Source organism: Amblyomma americanum, chromosome 5 (genome assembly GCF_052857255.1).
Source record: "Amblyomma americanum isolate KBUSLIRL-KWMA chromosome 5, ASM5285725v1, whole genome shotgun sequence".
NCBI classification, from domain to species: Eukaryota; Metazoa; Arthropoda; class Arachnida; order Ixodida; family Ixodidae; genus Amblyomma; species Amblyomma americanum.
Genome location: NC_135501.1, coordinates 183093133 through 183113826, shown reverse-complemented (window position 1 = coordinate 183113826; position 20694 = coordinate 183093133). Strand labels below are relative to the sequence as shown.

Genomic DNA, 20694 nt, shown 5'->3' with positions numbered 1-20694 from the left:
ATACCGTGTAGTACTGGGCTGGCTCAAGTTAGTTAATAGTGAGGGATTTCGCATGATTTCGTTCCTAATATGAGTAGCAAGTTTCAGCTCATGTAACTAATTTATTTTTAGGACGTTATGTTTTAGGAACACCGAGGCCGTGTGTTCCGGCCGCTCAAGGTTTTCGATGCATCACATAGCTCGTTTTTGAAGAAGGATCAATTTGTCAAGGTTAGACTTGGTAGTAGAGCCCCAGATTAGGAAGCAGTAATTGAAATGTGAATGGACAAGGGCGCAGTATAACCGGCGCTTAAGCCAGGCAGGAAGCAGGTACCTAATTTTGTACAGCATGCGAACAGATCTGCATGCACTAGCATGTATCTTGTCTACTTGAGGCGTCCAGCTCAAGTGCTCTTCAAAGTAAACGCCCAAGAATTTAAAACTAGAAACCCTGTCTATTACAGAGTCATTAGATTTAACAATGATGTTTTCGTCATTAGGTTTATTTCTTGGTTTGTATATGACGTATTTTTTTTTACTAACAGTTAATTGCAGTTGGTTTACCCACAGCCAAGTGTACAATTCATTTAACCATGTGTTAGTTCGGCATGCAACATGACCCAAGTTATTGCCATGGAAAAACAAGGTAGTGTCATCAGCGTAGATAATTGTGTGAGGGGTATGTGGAATGCGTGTCAAGTCGTTAATGTAGATAATAAACAACAAGGGTCCCAGCATAGAACCCTGCGGAACACCATATGTTATCTCTTTTAACTCCGAACGAAAACCATTAAGGTGTGTGTATTGCAATCTTCCAGATAAATACGTTCGAATCAATGTGAGCGCTACTCCTCGGATGCCGTAGAAAGGGAGTTTTCGGTACAGAATATTATGCTTAATTGAGTCGAAAGCCTTCCTGAAATCTAAGAACAATCAATAATAAATAGTTTGTTCTCGAAATTACTCAACAGTTTTTCTTTAGCATTCAGTAATGCCATTTCTGTCGACTTATTTTCACGAAAACCGTATTCCTCATGAGCGAAGGCTTTCTTTTCTTGAAGAAAGCTCCTTAAACGAATTTTCAGGAGACGCTATAAAATTTTTGAGAACACAGGCAACACTGAAATAGGGCGGTAATTATTTATATCATCATGCCGAGCTCCTTTATGTATAACTACGACTTTGGCTATCTTCATGTTAACAGGGAAAACACCGCTAGTTAAAGATTCATTATTACAAATATGACGTAAAGGAGCGCTTAAAATATCAGCAACGGCTATGATTGGCTCGACTTTGAGGTCATCAACCCCAACTGCTGAGTTTCTCTTTAAGGACGCAAGGAAGGAGAAAATTTCAGTTTCTGTGCAGGGGTTCAGAAAAATAGAATTTGAGCTTTCAGCACACATATAGTTTTCTATTCCCTCTTCAGTGCCACTAGAGTGTGAGTATGCACCAGCGTTCAAAAAATGGTCATTAAATTTTTGCGCGAGCGAAGTATTGCAGTATTCAGTATCATTAAGCATTAGTGTGCTAGGCATCGTGTTATTGGGGCTTCCCATAAGGCTTCTGACTTCTTCCCAAATTTTTTTAGGATTATTAGATATTGAAGTTAATTTTGTTTTGTAATAATCAGTCGTGGCTTTCTTAAGGTAGGAGTTCGACTTGTTTCGACATTTCTTGTACTCTAATAGTTTGTCTAAGTCTCTCGAGCGAATAAACTTGTAATACAATTTATCTCTATTTCTAATTCTTATGTATAACCCGTGAGTGACCCATGGCTTCCTGGATTTTTTGTATTTTCTGAGCTGTACTGGTGGAATGCTTCATCGTAGCAGTCTTTAGCTCTGCGTAAAAAGATGTCGTAAGAGAAGCTGGGATTTTTTTCATTATACACGAGAGTGGGTGCTCGTGACTAGTCCGTTTCGCCGTATTTCGCTCGTGGCTGCTATCTCACGCACACCCAGACATACGTTGCGAGTTCGTTTATCTGGGCAACCCGATAAGGCGAGCTGCTATGCTCACGCGCCTTTTGAGTTTGCACCAAAGCTGCCGATTGAAAGAAATTCGATTAGTTCCTCACTATCTGATAGCACGCATCGGAGCGTATTCGCAGGCGCGTCCGACTGTCCCGCTTTGTCGACTCGGCTCGAGAAGGCAACCATTCTGGCGTTTTGTGAGAAAAGAGTGGCGCTTGTCCCGAGCGTGATAAACTACGAAGCCGCGTTTCCTCTGCCTTTTCTAACCTGTAATTTTTTGTAGCGGCAGCTATGAGGCCAAACTCGGATAAAACTCTACCTGTCGCACTCTATGTCCGGTTGTCGAGATAAGAAAACTGAAACATGTTTTACTCGATAGCGTCTACAGCTCGTTCGGTCGAAAAGCTGTCGGCGTAGTTGGCACCAAGGGTCGGAAATAATTGGGGGCTGCGTAAAAAAACTGTATCATGGATATTTGTGGCTCTAGTGATTGATGAATGATTTTTGTGGGATAGGCGATGACGTGTTAATGAAATCATTGTAATTAATTTATTAATTCAATAAATGAGATAATTTGAAAAATGAGGGTTCAAAGGTGTCAATATGCTCAGAATGAAAAGCCAGTGCTTGATGATGGTATTTAAACTTACAGTGTGTAATTGACCAATGAATTAAAACAATCCGAAAAAATTAAAACTTCGTTCAAACGTGTCGAACTGCACAGAATGGAAAGTCAATGCGTGCTGATGCTAAGTATCGGTGTGTATATTCGTCCTAGTAAAATAATCTTGTAAAAAAAAAGAGACAAAAAGTCGCATCAGCACCGGATGACGCACCAAACGGCGTACGCTGTCGCGTCAACTGTTTTAAGTGCAGCAGTGGAGTCCCCCAACGTATTCCATGCGCTCTTGAGTCCGCAGCCACGAACGAAGCGCGGCAAAACGGATCCTGTTTCTACGGCACCTGTTTCTTCCTTTCTTCTTAAACTCCCTCATTAATCCCTTCCCTTATGGCGCGGTTCAGGTGCCCAACGATATATGAGACAGATACTGCGCCATTTCTTTTCCCCCAAAACCAATTATTATTATTATTATTAAACGGTTCCCTCAGAGTGTTCACTCACCACGTCGGTCAGACACAGGCGAAAGACAAGGATGGATGGATGGATGGATGGATGGATGGATGGATGGATGGATGGATGGATGGATGGATGGATGGATGGATGGATGGATGGATGGATGGATGGATGGATGGATGGATGGATGGATGGATGGATGGATGGATGGATGGATGGATGGATGGATGGATGGATGGATGGATGGATGGATGGATGGATGGATGGATGGATGGATGGATGGATGGATGGATGGATGGATGGATGGATGGATGGATGGATGGATGGATGGATGGATGGATGGATGGATGGATGGATGGATGGATGGATGGATGGATGGATGGATGGATGGATGGATGGATGGATGGATGGATGGATGGATGGATGGATGGATGGATGGATGGATGGATGGATGGATGGATGGATGGATGGATGGATGGATGGATGGATGGATGGATGGATGGATGGATGGATGGATGGATGGATGGATGGATGGATGGATGGATGGATGGATGGATGGATGGATGGATGGATACGGCTGAACCCTTTACATCGGGCGGTGGCTCAAGCCACCTAGCCATGTCTTGTGAAATTTTACTCCTGTCTTGCTTTTAGCCACCAATCAGATAACCTTCGCTTGGTTACTTCTAACCTCTTAAAATCCACTTTCCCTTCACTATCCCTAAACCCCAATGCCTTGGGTAAGTCAGCCCCGCTGCCTTCCTTCCACTGTAGGGTGAAGCCCTTTACAGAAAAGTATCAAGTGTTCAGACGTTTCCTCCTCCTCTCCGCACGCAATGCACAAAGTGTCTATCTCCTGGTACCTGACTCTATACTTCTTAGTCCGCAAAACTCCAGTCCTGGCCTCAAACAACAAAGAACTTCGCCTACAATTATCATAGATATTTTCTTTGACAATTTCCTGTTTAAAGGTCCGGTATGTTTCTAGTGCCGATTTCGTCAGCATCCCTGTTTTCCACAAAGCTCTCTCTGTTCCTTTAACCTTTTTCTTAACCGATAATTGCTGATTTGCCCCCTTACTGCTGTCCAGATATTTGCTTGTCAATTTTCTAGTTCGCTTTCTCCATTTCGTGTCAACATTCTTTATATACAGGTATCTGAAAACTTTCCTAGCCCACCGCTTTCCTCCATCCTTCTCAATCGTTCCTCAAATGCTATCTTACTGCTAGCCTCTCTGCTCTCGAAAGACGCCCATCCCATATCACCCTGTACCCCCTGATTTGGTGTATTCCCATGTGCTCCCAAAGCTAACCTCCCTACTCCCCGTTGCCTAATTTCCAGCCTTGCTTGAACATCTGGCCTCATACACAGGACCGCATTCCCGAAGGTCAGGCTAGGACCATCACTCCTTTCCAGATCCCTCTTACCACCTCATACCTATTGTAATTCCACAGTGCCCTATTTTTCATGACAGCTGCATTCCTACTAGCTTTATTCATTACATATTTTTCATGCTCTGTCAGATACTCAACACTGTTATTTATCCACACCCCAAGATACTTGTACTCATTCACTACCTTTAGCACGAACTCCTTTATTCTATGCTCGCCGCCCTCTTCATTAAATGTCATGACTGCAGATTTTTCCTTACTATACTTGAAGCCTAATCTATCTCCCTCTGTACTGCATATGTCTAACAACTTCTGCAGGTCTTCCTTGTTGTCAGCCATTATCACTATATCGTCCGCATATATTAGTCCCGGTAATGTCTGTTTAATCAATTCCCCTTGCTTGAAAAAAGATAGGTTGAAACCTAGTCCGCTCCCCTCTAGCTTGGCCTCCAAACCTTGCAGGTACAACATGAACAACAAAGGGGACAGAGGACATCCTTGTCTAAGCCCCCGCTGTATCTCTACAGGCCCTGATACATTTTTTTCCCATTTTATGAGCACTCTGTTACCTCTATATATATCTTTAAAAGATTAATTACTCCACTTTCCACATCCATTGTGCCCAATATGTCCCACAAATGCTCCTGAGTAACGTTGTCATAGGCTCCCCTAATATCCAGAAATGCTAGCAATAAGGGCCTATGTTCCTTTTCCGCAATTTCTATACACTGTGTCAATGCAAATAGATTGTCCTCCAACCTCCTTTGTTTCCGGAACCCATTCTGTAGTTCCCCTAGCACCCCCTCGTTCTCCACCCAAGCCTGCAGTCTATCCTTTATAATTTGCATCACCACCCTGTAAACCACAGACGTCACTGTTATGGGGCGATAGTTACTTACGTCTGCTTTGTCCCCCTTTCCCTTACATATCATGTTCATTCTACTTAATCGCCATTCATCGGGGACTTTCTCATCCACTATCAAACTGCGCGCCATCTATCGCCTGCCGCCGGAAACATACCGAGAGCACTCTGTCGGCTCTTGCGTCAAACGCTTCGCGCGCTGGCGTCAGTCCAAATCACGCTGTCGAGCGTTCGTGTTAAGCGTGCTGACGGCGGTACGGTGCTAGCGTAGCTTCCATTGGAGCCCATACTTTCAAAAACATGCCGGATTATGGTTCTGAGCCAGCGCCATAGCTGAGGTGGCTGTATACATTCGGCGGGACTAAAAATAAGCCGGATATGACGTCATTAGAAAAACTTAAAAATAACTTATCACTCAAGGAAATTGTGTTGGCGGGGTAGCTGCTTAGCTTCTGTCATTATGGAGTGCGCAGCCCAGGCAGACGACGGACACGTAAGAGGAGCACAGCTTGTGTCGTTTTCGTGTCCATCCGTCGTTTGCCTGCGCATTTCATTATCACTCAATGTCACTACACGTCTAGGACGTGAGTAAAAAAAAGAGAAGTTTAAGTGTCCCGAAACAACGTTTACTTAAACGATAAGCAGCAACAAAAAACTAATGGTGACTTCCAATCGCAGAGTTGGAGCACTTCGGGAGCAACATTTTCTGCTCTTTTCCGGGCAACTGTATTCCAAACGCAGATCTGAGCCACGGATCGCGTCTTCCAATCGTAGAAAGGGAGTGGTTGAAGAGCCGAGATCGCTCCGTGGAGCAGCCGGGACTGCTCCGCCGCAATCGGCGGATCCTACCGGAAGTTTGCGTGACGTTCTTCTTCAGCGGCGCCCTCCATTTCCGGCGGCTTGTCGCGTCCGCCGGCTTCTGTCTGCCGCGCCGGCTCCTCTCCGCGCTCCGTAGGAGACGATCAGCTTCGCCCGCCGCTATGGACTCAAAAAGTGAATCGCGCGAAAAGCGCGGGCAAGCGCAAGGAATAACGAGTACTTACTTACTCCAGCAGTTCGCGAGCTCCACCTACATGCTCTGGCCAGAGCAAGTGTACTCCAATCGCAATTTCAGGTCGCGCGCTCTTCGCCGGACTGAGGCGCTCTGTCACAGAGTGTGCAGACCGCTCCGGGCCTGCGATTGGAATTCACCATAAAAGAAAATGGTTTACATCACATAACCATGCACAAATCAGGCAGAGTCACCACACTTAGCTGGTGTTGAGAATTACGCCGCATATTTCTAATCCGACTCTTTTGGGTCTATATAGCGATCTAATGCAGAATAGTGAGAGCAGAACTTAAAGAAGTTGGGGCTGAGGAATGTCGCCAGAGGTGACCTCGCCGGGTCCGCCGGAGCGTAGCCGAAGGAGCGTCGCGACAGTACTGATCGTTGCGGGGATGCATCAGCCCAGGAGGACAGCCTCAGTGCGTGTTTCCCTAAACCGGCGCCAAAACTCGAGTCTCCTTGCCTGCCCCCCGAGCCGGCCGCACGGACGGGGCGCCGTCGCATAGCGTCCGCCTCGCCACGCGGGTGCGCTGCGCCCGTGTATCCTCACAGCCGTGGATTCAGATGCACTTGCGGTCCCACGAAGTGCCCGCCCACACCGCCTTGTTTTCTTCTGTCTGCGTGTAATCAATTATGGCTTGCGAGCAGACGCGCGCATTTTACGCCGTTTCCTTCCTTCGCCCCCTCCCAAGGGCTACGAGGGTTTCGTTTGCTGTGTGCCGTAGTTTTCTTTCATTCTTTCCTTTATTCCTTTATTGACGTGGCGTCTCTCACTCACTCGTGAAAGTACCCTCCCCCCCCCCCCCCCACCTGCCTCTTAAAGGGGCACTCTCCACGGTCTGAATATTTTCAGCAAACAAACCCAGCGCATAGATGGGACACCCAAGATAACCTCTGGAAAATACTAAAGCCATGCGCGGCTCTAGAAGCAGAAAAAAAATCAAATCAAGGTCCGTTCGCTCTTCCTTTGGAGAAGACAAGCTCATCATCTACTAGGCTGCCATCCCTAGCATTGCAGGTGACGTCATTTTCTAAACCTTTGCGAAAAGCGTTCTATCGGTATGTCTCTGTGACGCAAAGGCGAAGGGCGGGTGCAAATGATGGAACGCGTCGTGGCAAAATTGTGGCAAAAAATCACAAGTTAGCACTGTATTTAATAAAGCTCAGATGCGCACACCGAAAATGGCAGGTTACAAAAAATTTACAGACGCTTACGATGGTACGTAATCCGAAATTTGAGCGCAGCTCTTTACCATCGGGGTGCGACCGTCGGGATGGCAGCCACCTTTCGGTTGTCCACTCCTCTGTTCTCGCCATGGCAGGTGGCGCTTCGCTCTGCTGCTAACTGCCGCGGTTGTCAACGGAGACGCCGACGACTATGGCGCGGAGTATTTAGCTGCTTTTCACTTATCTTGAATTGGCGTTACGCCTGGCAAAGATTGGCTGGCCGTGGATCCCTTTCTCTCTTCTATGCTTTTATTTATGAGAGGACAAATGAAATGGTAAAAGGTTCATACCATCCTCTTAACTCCAGCGATCGTTGCCAAGGTGCGAAATGCGCTCGTGGGGCATCATGACGCGCGCGCGTTTCCCGGTGCGCAGCTGACGGTGACCTACACGGGCAGGGCGTCTCACGCGGCGGACAGTCCATGTGAAGGCGTGAATGCAGCTGATGCGGCCGTGTCGGCCTACGTAAGCCTGGCCATCCTGCGGCAGCGCATCAAGCCCACATCCAGAGTGCTAGGCAAGTGTTCGGCACTGAGCGAACTCTTTGCTTGAAGCCTCGGTTACTTAGCCAATGAACGCGTGTTAGGTTTTATTCGTGACCTTTCCGTTTGCCGCGCAAGTCAATGACTAGCTTTTTAATGCGAAAGCATTATCTAGCTCAATCTTGCACGCAGAACATGGCCGCAAAACGTGTCCGCACGATCACGTCAGTCCAGATGGACGAATGTTTTGTTTGGTTTGGTTTATGGGGGTTTAGCGTCCCAAAGCGACTCAGGCTATGAGAAACGCCGTAGTGAAGGGCTCCGGGAATTTTGACCACCTGGGGTTCTTTAACGTGCACTGACAGCGCACAGTAACGGCTCTCTAGGATTTCGCCTCCACTGAAATTCGACCGCAGCGGCCGGCATCGAACCCGCGTCTGTTGGTCCAGCAGCCGAGCGACGGAACCACTCTGCCACCGCGGTGGCTTAGTTGGATGAAAGTGTAAAAGTGTAATGACGATGAGTAATAAATTAATGAATGTTGCAATATGCCGTAATTAAGAATGACGACATCACACATTTAAATAGTAAATGTGATTAAGAAATGAAATATGAAATCATGGCTCATTCAGCCTCTCATTTAGGCGTCTGCCTCTCTGGCCCGTATAAACCTTCGTGCATGTCAATGGGATCTTGTACATAACACCTTGCACGCAGTGTACATGTAGATTCTTGCTCTTGACGCCACACGGGCTTTTCTTCTATCTTGGTCATCAAGGGAGTACACTATCTTCCAGGGCCCTCTCATCTTGGTAGTTGCCGACAGCACCACAGGAAAGTCGTGTTTTCCCCAATCTTCTTCAAACGATGTGAAATATTGTACTCGTACGGCACAACTCGGCGGGAATTTTCGTTCTTTCTTCTAGTTTCTTGTTTTTCTTGCCCTACTCCATGTTCTGATTTCTTTCTGCTACTCCTGAAATGAAGTGCTCAGCGTAGCCGCTGGCTTCTAATCTTTCTGCTTGAATTTTCTGGCCTCTCCCTACTTTGTGCAGACAGGCTTTCTTAAGAGACTGTTGTAGGCAGGACATTGCAACTCCTCCCGTGATAATCTCGGAATGCCAGGAACGAAAATTCATTACGCGTTTTTCACTTCTTGTCTTGTGCATCCAACATGTGTGTGCAGCGTTTATATCGATCTGGGTGTCAGGAAATCCGGTTTGCGGACGGCTTGTTGTTAAACTGCCTGCCTGACTGCCAGCGTACTGAAACAACGTATATAGCCTCTCACGCTTCTCTCTTGCACATGTGCCCGAGTATAGCGCTGATCGAAGAGTGCGGCTACTACCCGAACATCATCACCGAGGCGAGGCGCCTGGTGTGCCTCGTGCTCACGGCCGACCAGTGGGAGCCGGACGCCCTGAAGGCGCGGGCCGAGCGCTGCCTGTTCGCGGCCGCGCCGCCCTCCACAGCAGTCGCCGCTGCCAGGAGTTCAGGCAAAACGACGCACTCGCCAGGGCCAACAGGGAGCACGGCAAGCCGCTGTGTGGGTTCCAGGGAGACAGAGGGGTCTCTGCTCACTAACCCAATTCGGCAGATGGTGATGAGTTCTGAACGTTTCCATGGTTGATGGACCCGCCGCTGTGGCTCAGTGCTTACGGCGCTCGGCTCCTGACCCGAAAGACGCGGGTTCGATCCCGGCCGCGGCGGTAGAATTTCGATGGAGGCGAAATTCTAGAGGCCCGTGTACTGTGCGAAAGAACCCCAGGTAGTCGAAACTTCCGGAGCCCTCCACTACGGCCTCACTCATATCCTGAGTTGCTTTGGGACGTAAGTACCCCATAAACCAAACCAAACCAAACCATGGTTGATGGGGTGCCAAATATAAGCGGTTGCCGCAGAAAGCAGGGCGATATTTCTCGGGGCTCATGGCGACCATAGGCGACGCAGGCAGATACAAATGCACATGCTCCTAGAGATAAGAAAAGGCCCTGTTGCAATCACAGTGGACTGCTGACCTTAAAGGGACAGTAACGGGTAATACTGAGCAATGCTACACTGACAAGGTGACGTCACGAGATAGCGAGTATGCCATTTTTACCGAAAACAAAGCTTTTATATGCAAGAAACCTGCGCAAAAGCCATCTACAAATGGCTCCACCATTTGCACGTTCATGCTGCGGCGGTTGGTGACGTAATATGAGATTTCTCGAGGAGAGAGAGAGAGAGAACACACTTTTATTCCCACCCTTCAAAAATGACGGGGGAGAAGGCTTTAACCTTAGCCCCCATTCCACGATAGCGCAAGGCCGCACACTGCTCTGAGTGTGACAAATTATCCCAGCAAGCACAGCATTACTGTACTTCCCCATGCGCCATAGTCGCCTGACCTCTCCCAATGCGATTTTTTAATCTTTTCTTCGGTTAAGAGAGCTCTAAAAGATCGCTGCATGAGGGGCGTGGAGGCAATCAAGACGCCACGACAAAGGAGCTGACAGCCCTGCCAAAAGAAGCGTTTTCCAACTGTTTCCAATACCTCAAGAAGCGTTGGAAGCTGTGTATAGGCTGCAAGGAAGGCTATTTTGAAGAGGTGCTGCACAAATGATTTCAATGTTAAACGCATTTTTTTAATGGACTCAGTCCCGGAACTTCACTGCGTGTGAGTTTCCGAGAAGGAACAGGGAACAGGAGGCCAAAATGAGGTTATCTGGAAAGATATAAAAGTGAAATTGTGTTTGCATCCACTTGCATTACGGAACAGGAATATACAAAAGTACTGCGTGAGATCAGAAAGGGGAAGACTCTGATCAAAAGCTTCGACGGTGTTGTATAGGTTTTTCTGGCTTCATTCTTTTTTTGATCGAATCAGCATGTGTCCTTCTTAGGAACCATCTGAATCTCATTCTCTCGCCTGTGCCGACTGCTCCAGTTCCTGTTAAGAGACCGTTCAATGTACAGCAGGATCCTTTTACTCGACTGCAAGGCAAGAGCCATGACGTCAGCACCGGAAACGAGCCTGAACACGAAGCAGTCTTAATTGGGGCCATCCGCAATGCAACGACTTAATAGCTTGCCTTTTGGATTGAACTTATTTTTTGCGGCATGAGACATAGCTACCGCGGGTTAACATGAGTTATGTGCATTGCGCGCTCCCGAGAGTTTCAGCCGTCCGGCAAGAACCTCCGGCTGCTATGCCAGTGGAGGAAGGGAAGGTGGCGCACCGTGATAGCAGCACTCCTTCAAAGAAGACCAGAGGGGTGCGTCTTCCTGTAGGCTCGGGCTTAACAGATATTAGGGCGTAGCTCCGAAATTTAAGAGTGTTCTGCGGCTGGCGTCCGGTTCCCAAAACAGGGGAAACCGAAAGCAGCACCCCTTCCAGGAAGGCCAGAGGTGTGTGTTTTCCTGTAGGCTCGAGCTGAACGGATATTAGGGCGTAGCACCACGGCGTCCGGTTGCCCAAACCGTGGAAACCGAAAACAGCACTCCCTTAAGGAACGCCAGAGGGGTGCGTCACCCTGTAGGCTCGGGCCGAACGGATATTGCTCCTAAGCACCGAAATCTAAGAGTTGTCGGCGGCCGGCGTCCGGTTGCCCAAACCGGGGAAACCGAAAGCAGCACTCCCTTCAGGAAGACCAGGGGGGTGGGTCTTCCTCTAGGCTCGGGCTGAACGGATATTAGGGCGTAGAACCCCGGATTCCGGTTGCCCAAACCGGAGAAACCGAAAATACCACTCCCTTCAGGAAGACCAGAGGGGTGCGTCATCCTGTAGGGTCAGGCCGAACTGATATCGCGGTTTAGCACCGAAATCTAAGAGTGGTCTGCGGCCGGCGTCCGGTTCCCCAAACAGAGGAAACCGAAAGCAGGACTCCTTCCAGGAAGGCCAAAGGTGTGTGTCTTCCTGTAGGCTCGGGCTGAACGGATATTAGGGCGTAGCACCACGGCGTCCGGTTTCCCAAACCGTGGAAACCGAAAACAGCACTCCCTTAAGGAAGGCCAGAGGGGTGCGTCACCCTGTAGGCTCGGGCCGAACGGATATTGCGGCTAAGCACCGAAATCTAAGAGTTGTCTGCGGCCGGCGTCCGGTTGCCCAAACCGGGGAAACTGAATGCAGCACTCCCTTCAGGAAGACCAGGGTGGTGGGTCTTCCTCTAGGCTCGGGCTGAACGGATATTAGGGCGTAGAACCCCGGATTCCGGTTGCCCAAACCGGAGAAACCGAAAACACCACTCCCTTCAGGAAGACCAGAGGGGTGCGTCATCCTGTAGGGTCAGGCCGAACTGATATCGCGGTTTAGCACCGAAATCTAAGAGTGGTCTGCGGCCGGCGTCCGGTTCCCCAAACAGAGGAAACCGAAAGCAGGACTCTTTCCAGGAAGGCCAAAGGTGTGCGTCTTCCTGTAGGCTGGGGCCTAACGGATATTGCGGCTTAGCACTGAAATCTAAAAGTGGTCGGCGGCCGGTGTCCGGTTGCCCAAACAGGGGAACCGAACACCAAGCGTCATTGCATCAACACGGTGGAGGGGGGGGGGCGCTCCAACTCCGCTTCGGAAGTGGCACTCGTCGAAGTAAGCCGCGGCAACTGCGAAAAGTTTCAACTTGCCCTGTCTGGGCAACCGGACGATGTCCGCAGACCACTCTTAGATTTCGGTGCTAAGCCTTGATGTCCGCTCAGCCCGGGCCTACAGGATGACGCACCCCTCTGGTCTTCTTGGAATGAGTGCTCTTTTCAATTTGCCCTGTTTGGGCAACCGGACGCCGGCCGCAAACCACTCTAAGATTTCGGTGCTAAGCCGTAATATCTGTTCGTTCCGAGCCTACAGGAAGACGAATACCTCTGGTCTTCCTGGAATGAGTGCTCCTTTCGGTTTCCCCTGTTTGGGCAACCAGACGCCGGCCGCAGACCATTCTTAGATTTCGGTGCTAAGCCGCAATATCCGTTCGGCCCGAGCCTACAGGATGACGCACCCCTCTGGTCTTCCTGAAGGGAGCGCTGCTTTCGATTTACCCGGTTTGGGCAACCGGACGCCGGCCGCAGACCACTCTTAGATTTGGGTGCTACGCCCTAATATCCGTTCAGCCCAAGCCTACAAAAAAAAAGTATGGTGGGGCAGCCAGAAAAAGAATGTAAACCAATATGCCCCTGCCTGAGCCCAAGCCTACAGGAAGACGCCCCCTCTGGATTTCCAGAAAAGAGTGCTGCTATCCCGGCGCGCCACTCTCCTTCTCCCTTCCTCCGCTGGCGTTGCAGGCGAAGGTGCCTGCCGCGCCTCTCAAACTGTCGGTAGCGCGCAAAGCACATTACTCACGTTAACAATCTGTAGCTTTGTCGGATGTCGCAAAGAAATAAGTTCAGTCCAACAGGCAATCTATTATTCGCCGCATTGCGGATGGCCCAAGAAAGACTGCTTCGTGTTCATGCTGGTTGCCGGCGCTAACGTCATGGCTCTTGCAGTCGAGTAGAGGGATATTGCTGTACATTACACGGTGGCTTAACAAAGACTGGAGTAGTCGGTACAGGCGAGAGAATTAGATTCAAATGGTTCCTAAGAGGGACACATGCTCATTTGATCAAAAAGAGCCAAGGCAGAAAAACCTGTATAACACCATCGAAGCTTTTGATCGGTGCCTTCTCCTTTCGAATCTCGCACAATAATTTTGTATATTCCTGCTGCGTAAAGCAAGCGGATGCAAAAACAATTTCAATTTTGTATCCTTCCAGATAACCTGTTTTTGGTCTCCTGTTCCTTCTTCCTTCTCGGAAACTCACATACAACCTTTGTGCGTAAAGTTCCGACGCTGAGTTCATTAAAAAAAATGCGTTTATCATTGAAATCATTTATGCAGTGCCACTTCAGGATAGTCTCCCTTTCAGTCTATACACAGCTTCAAACGTTTCTTTAAGTCCTGAAAACAGTTGCAAACCGCTTCTTTTCACAGGGCAGTCAGCTCCTTTGTCATGGCGTCTTGATTGCCTCCACGCTCCGCATCCACCGACCTTTTAGCACTCTCTTCACACGAGGGAAGAGGAAAAAAATCGCATGGGTAGAGGCCAGACGAGTATTGCAGGTGGGCAAGTCCAGTAATGCTGTGCTTGGTGGGAAAATGTGTCACGCTCAGAGCAGTGTGCGGCCTTGCGCTATGGTGGAGAAGGCTGCATTGTCCAGATGCCCATAAGTCAGGACGACTGCGTCACAGTGCATCAAGCATGTGTTGGAGCACGCGGATATAAAACTCTGGATGCACCATCTGCCCTCGTGGGACCAACTCGTGGCGTATGACACCTCTGCTGTCGAAAAGAACTATCAGCTTCGTCTTTGTTTTCGTCTGCTGTCGCCGCACCTTTCTCAATTCTGGAGAGCTTGTGGACCGCCATTCGGCGCTCTGCCTGTTTGTTTGAGGATCCTATTGAAAACACCATGTTTCGTCTTCAGCAACGATGCTGTCGACGAAAGCAGCATCCTTCTCTGCCTCAGAGAGAAAATCAGCGCTCAATGATGCCCACGTGTCCTTCTGGTCCAGTGTCAGGGAGTGGGGCAGAAGTCTGGCATTCAGCTTTCGTTTCCCCAAGTTCTCACGCAAAATTTAGTGTCACGTTGTCGTACTAATGTCGAGAGCATCTGATAGCACGCGGACTGTAATGGTGTGGTCTTGCTGTACGATTTCCCTGATCCGAGCCACGTTGGTTTCATGCCGTGAGGTTGAAGGTGCCCCTGCCTTGTGTCGTCTTCCACCGACATTCTCCCCAAAACGAACCTATAGTGGCACTCGAGTTGAGTTGAGTTGAGTGGTTGTAAGCTACCGGTGGGATCAGCCTTGCAGTTGCTGCCGGCAATTGCTCCACCGTAGCGACACTTAAATAGAAATCACAAAAACACAGTCCGCAAAAACCCAAATAGACACTCATGAGGTCACCATGTGGAGGCCAAATCCGTGTCCTGCAGGTAAAGTAGAAGAAGGCGAGAAGCATCCCTTCTACTCGACTGGCTCCCGCGCGGGAAAACAATGTCCTGAAGAGAACTGTGAGGAACTCCTGCCTTCTTGAGGGATCCGAATAACACAGCCAGTTCCGCGTTGTACAATGTACAGCACAAGAGGTAATGTTCTATGTCACCACACACACCACACGTTGAACACAGTGATGACAACGCTAGGCCAGTCTTATACATCCACGCCGGCGTACGAGCAGAATCCGTGCGAACGCAGTGCAGCAAAGTGGCTTGGTACCTTTTGAGACCCTTGGTCACACGTGGCTGATGAGGAGAGCTCCACAAAGAACTGAAGTGGCACAACACCATATCTCTGAACATTTGCTTGACTTCATGAGGGACTCTATGTACTGGAATCCCGGAGAGAGCTGTATGGGCGAGGTTGTCTGCTATCTCGTTGCCTAAGACACCTATGTGCGAGGGCACTCATTGAAAACGTATAGAGAAGCCTTTGCTATGGAGATTCTGCACCAAACGTAGGCATCTAAGACCCAAAGCATTAGTGGGGAACCCGTACTCTAACCTTTGAAGGGCAGATTTTGAATCTGTAATTATGACAGTAGGTTGAGGCGTACAACACCGTAGCTTCTTTAGAGCTGCCTCAATGGCAACGCTTTCGGCCATTGTGGAGGACACAACTTTAGTAAAACGAACAGACCAATCATACTTCAAAGACGGAATATGAAAAGCAGCTGCACTAGATCCTCTGACCTTGTCCACAGAGCCGTCTGTAAAAATTTGAAGATGACTGGCATATTCGGTCTCAAGATGTTCCAATACGAGCGAACGCATTGACGTTGAAGCCACCTTGGTCCTTTCCGAGCCTCGATTCTTCCTTGACAATTCCCCACGTTCGCGCTAAGCGGAATTCTCTTTTTGTGGCACTCGAAAACTCGCACCCGCGATAATGTCTCTTTGCCGTGAGCGACACGAAGGAGCTCATACATCTGTGTGGCTGTCTTGCCAAGGTTCACACGCAATTTTATCTTTACACGCTGTTCGAGGTGGACGTCTATCGGTCCACATCCACTCACAGTAAGATGCGCAGATGACTAGTGACAACGTATTTTTCTACATGTAGTGTCATCTAGCGGCTGCCAGAGCAATTAACATAGATAGCTCAGGTTAGCCGAAAAAATGGCGCTGCACATACGCACCAACCATTGTTTGCGGAATCATTTCTAGAGATGAAAATAAATCAGTCTCGAAACTTTAGGGACAAAGGTTATATTACAAGCAGTTTATTTAGTTGTGTCCCGACTCCGCAACTCTTGTGGTGTCCGTCTACTATTGCGTCTCTTGTCTGTTCGCGCTCTTGTTTTCGAAGAGAGTTGTAAGAGAACCTTATGAACGTTTTTTTCATATTCAGGAGAGAAGCACCGAATAACACACGTGATAAATCAGCAGCTATACGTTTTTATATTTCTTGTGAGGTTGATTTTCTTTAGCTGACCGACCATGCTGAGCACAAGCGTGAGCACAAGCTCTTGCATTGCAGTCGAATAGACGGGATCCTGCTGTACATTATGAGCTGACTTAACAGAAACTGAAGTAGTCGGCATAGGCGAGAGAATGTCATTCAGGTGGTTCCTAACAAAAAAAGTACGAAGCTACAAAAACCTTTGAACAGCGTCAAAGCTTTTGATCGGTGACTTCCTCTTTATAATCACGCACTATACTTCTGCATGTTCCCGCTCCGTAATGCAAGCAGATTCAAATATAATTGCACCCTTATATCCTTCCACATAACCTCTCTTTTGGTCTCCCTTCGGTTCCTTGTACCTTTCGGAATTTCACTTATTATGTCGGACCACAGCAGCACACGGTGGACGTACAAGCATAGCTGTGTTTTAGCAGTAAAATATGCAAAATTATCATCAATTTATGATGATGTGGTAGCTGATTTCTTAACCTTTTTTTAAATGGAGACTTGCAAATAGAACTGATTACGTGTTGACGCAGTGCTGCTGAGAGGATGTTTCAAACTTTATAATATGAGTTTTAATGGGGCGCACTATAGTTAGCTTCTGTTTTTAGTTTGCGATTTTTGTTTGTAAGTTTGTAATCATTCTCTTTCCTTTTTATTATTTTTTCGCATGGGATTAATTAAGTTGCCAGCCTGCCTTGCAGACGTCCAGGCACTGCGGAAAACGTTATATTTCCTTTAACTCAGTTATTTTGCGGATACCCATCGTTCACCTGAAACGGCGTCTCGGAATGCCCGCGCGGTGCTCGCCTTTGAGGAGTTTTGCAAACCCTCGATTAGTTCAGTAATGAAGGAAAACAAGTGATTGACTGAAAACATCTTCTCTCAGACTGGTTGACTGAAATGTTACCCAAAATTCTGCTCAGGCGTACAGTATTTAGTCGTTTTTGTCTTTTGTCCCGAGTTGGGGGAGGAGTGGGGGAGGGGGGGGGGGGCTGGATAAAGATTTCAGTGCGGCGAACTTTGAGCGGAGAACCGTGGTGCTCCTGACAGAGAGAACGGTTCATGCTGCCCACTCTAGGCCAGTTTTTTTGGCCCGTGCGATTTCAATAGTCGGCACACTGTTCGAATACATCATTTAGGAACTTCCTGCAATCACCGAGCCATCAGAGCATTCCCAGAATTTCGAAAACATAACAATCGCCACCTGGAGGGAAGTGGCGGAAACAGGGAAGGGTCTTGACTTCCCAGAAGATCAACGTCATTATCCTTAATTATTAGCTGCAATTATTTCTGTTTTCCGCGGAATTATTGTATTCGGTTGCTGGTAATGTACTGTATTTATTCAATATTCGGCAAACATTTAATTTGGTAGCAGTATATGGACTTCCCTGGGCTGATAAAGATGCACTATCATCATCATCATCGCCATCACCGCAAGGGTCAATGGCATGAGTCGTTTCATGATCGTTGCAGTATGTCACACATGAGAACTGGCGTGTTTACCGCTGGACAGTACGAACGTGATTAGTACGAGGTGACATTACATCGTTGTCATGTGAGTAGGTGTGACGACAAATTACAGCGCTGTCACGTGACCTCGTATTGCGTCACACTTATATGGTGTCATCACCAATACTAATCAGTCTTAGCGTTACCTAACTGCATTAACAAGCATTTAATAAGTATGTTGATCAGTGTATGTTCATTAGCATTAATTAATGATGTGATGTAATCATCTTCGTCACGTGACTCGTCGGCTCGGGACGTCACATGGTGCCGTTTCTTAAGGACATATTTTTGCGAATATGACCTTGAAAATGAGCCATCTAATGTTCTCGCATGAATAAAAGAAGCCGCTTGCTTCTACACAGACATCAATACAACGCGCCTTTGTGTACTAAAGTCGCACCTCACAGGATTCTCAGATTTGTTTTTAACTGAAAAACTTCTTAATCGATTTTTATTTTTTTGTTTGTTTTCTGAGCTGGAGCAGTTGACCTCAACCTAAAATTTGAGGTTAAGGTGAGGTTGATTGAGGTCGCCAGTGGCGTCAGGAAATTTGAGGTGAAGGCGTCTCAGGAGAACTCAACCTCAATCGGAGTGAGGTCGGCAAATTTTTATTGAGGTTGAGGCGAGCTAGAGATTTTCGAGGTCAAATCCTCACCTCTGCTTGTTGCCCACTGCGCAATCCTAAGGCCTGTTGCGGTGAAGACGAGAATTCCTGTCATCTTCGAAAGATTTGGAACGCTGAATGGGCAAAATGAACCGTGCCGAGTGCCCTAATATCGGATTCCGTGGGGTGCATATTTTTGGCAAAATTTGTACCTACATTTCAGATGCCGCGAGCAGGTCATTGCACGCAAAAGCACTGGGAGGAATAAGTACACCAGGAAAAGAATTTACTTTAGATGACACACAGCCATCGTCGTCTATGACTTGTAACTCTTCTTTGTAACCCACACAGTAAAGGCAGACTGAGGATAAGTGGCCTGCATCGATAGACATGCGTCCTAACGACTAAGGAGCTACTGTCAGTGAAACCTGACAATTTGCATGCTATAAAAGGCGAAAAGCTGAAATACAGATACTGCCATCCCCAGCCGCTTGCCTAGCAAACTGCGATCACGCCGAGAAAGTTTTTGCATCTTAGGAGTGGGGATAGGCTACGCCACCATAGGTTTCGAAACAGTGATCACTAAGTCCTTTTCGGTGTTGATGTTCACTTCCATCAAGTGGCAAAACATTCATAGAAATTTAAAATTATCTGTAATAAATGGTTATTTTTCCGCCCTAGAATCATCCACACGTAGGGTCAGAGGAAAATCAGGGTGGTGCTGCCCTCTGCGCTTCTTTAAGCCCGTGCTCCACGTGCCCTGTAGGCGTGCTGTTCCGTTAAGCGGACGAGGCGCTGGTGGTTTCGGCAGCCTCGTGCTGTGACTCCGGCAACGTGTCGCAGGCTCTGTCTTGTGTGCAGGCCTCGTTCGCCATCGCCAGCGCGGGCGCCAACCATTCGAAGACTTTTGCCACGGCTGTTGTGTCCCGCGAGGCTCAGTCGCCCACGCGCAGGGCGGCCAAGACCCAGGCGGTCACCGCCTTGGAACTGCACACGGATGTCAAGCTGCTCACCCGCGTCAAGCAGGTGTTCCACGACTGGAAGAGCAGTCAACAGGAGGACAGGAAGGAGAGCAAACAACCCTGTGGCAGTTAAACTGCTCAGAGCAGCTGAAACAAGCGAGACGAACTGCCAGGCAACAAGCCAATTCACTGGAGACACGAGCCTATATATACCGGTGGTGCAAAAGCGATAGCTTTCTCAAGCGCACTGAACCGTGTTTGGTTTCCATTGTGTCCTGGTATAGTGATGATTAAATGGCTCTCCTTAGTTCTTCTTTTAGTTTAGGCATATGTTTGTGGTCTCTGCCCAACCGATATTGAACACGCTGGAGTAGAGGTCTCTTCAACACGTGGATCTAGAATAATTTGGTTGATGCTTAACCGGTATTAAACTTTTTTTTCGAGATAACCGGAAAATGTTCGCCGAACCGCCTACTTAGCTTTGGACTTGCAGCCAAGTGCCGCACTAAAATGGTAAAACTCCTGCCTACACGAGAGGATTGCCAATCATCAATGATAATCATGTGAAACATTACAAGCCTGGATATTCCTGAACTCCAAGAGAAAAGGGCCATAAATATGTTTTTTTTTCTTGGTGGGGCTGGTGAACACTATCCAGGCTCGCTTACACGCAAAACATAAATACTCACGAAACCAGCAGATTGGACCGCCGTCGCCGTAGGTCAGTTGGTAGAGCACCGGATGCGATATTCGGAGGGCGTGGGTTCGGATCCCACCGGCAGCATGGTTGTTTTTTCTGCTGCTTTATAAGTAATTTTCTTTAAGCGATAGTATTATTATCCCACTGATAAGCACAACTCATAAAAAAATAAACATTCCTTATACCCCTTGCTTTCGGAAACTGTTGGCTCCCTTCATAAGTTTGTCAAACGAGCGCCTCATTTCCTTTACCTTGTCTGCTAATACCTTAACGAGGGTCTCGGTTCTGGCAGTCTTGATGCCATAGGTATCTTAAGAGAGCTGTCGCACAGTTTACGACCTCGCCGTTAGATGACGTTCCATGTCACACTCGCGCTATTACGGGACGTGCTACGTCCGCTATGGACAAGGGTGGCGCTGGTGAACACTCTCAAAGTTCGCTTACACCCAATAAACATAAATACCC

The 20694-nt window shown here is 48.1% G+C and overlaps 2 protein-coding genes across 2 annotated transcripts in view; both read left to right on the top strand.

Annotated features, from left to right (window-relative positions):
• Positions 1-20694, top strand: part of LOC144133128 (ribonuclease T2-like) — a 44088-nt gene that overhangs the window by 2035 nt on the left and 21359 nt on the right. The window lies entirely within an intron of this gene.
• LOC144134446 (xaa-Arg dipeptidase-like) lies at positions 5744-19662 on the top strand. Its single transcript, XM_077667359.1, has 4 exons — positions 5744-5776; positions 7934-8075; positions 9363-9574; positions 19429-19662. Exons 1-4 carry the CDS (start codon positions 5744-5746, stop codon positions 19660-19662), a joined length of 621 nt encoding a protein of 206 aa, XP_077523485.1.

Bases quoted from the DNA above. Each gene is read 5' to 3' on its own strand.
- LOC144134446 (XM_077667359.1), top strand. From the start codon at position 5,744: ATGGAGTGCGCAGCCCAGGCAGACGACGGACAC. The intron at 8,076-9,362 runs GCAAGTGTTCGG...GCCCGAGTATAG, and splicing joins GCCCACATCCAGAGTGCTAG to CGCTGATCGAAGAGTGCGGC. The intron at 9,575-19,428 runs GCAAGCCGCTGT...TCTTGTGTGCAG, and splicing joins CAGGGCCAACAGGGAGCACG to GCCTCGTTCGCCATCGCCAG.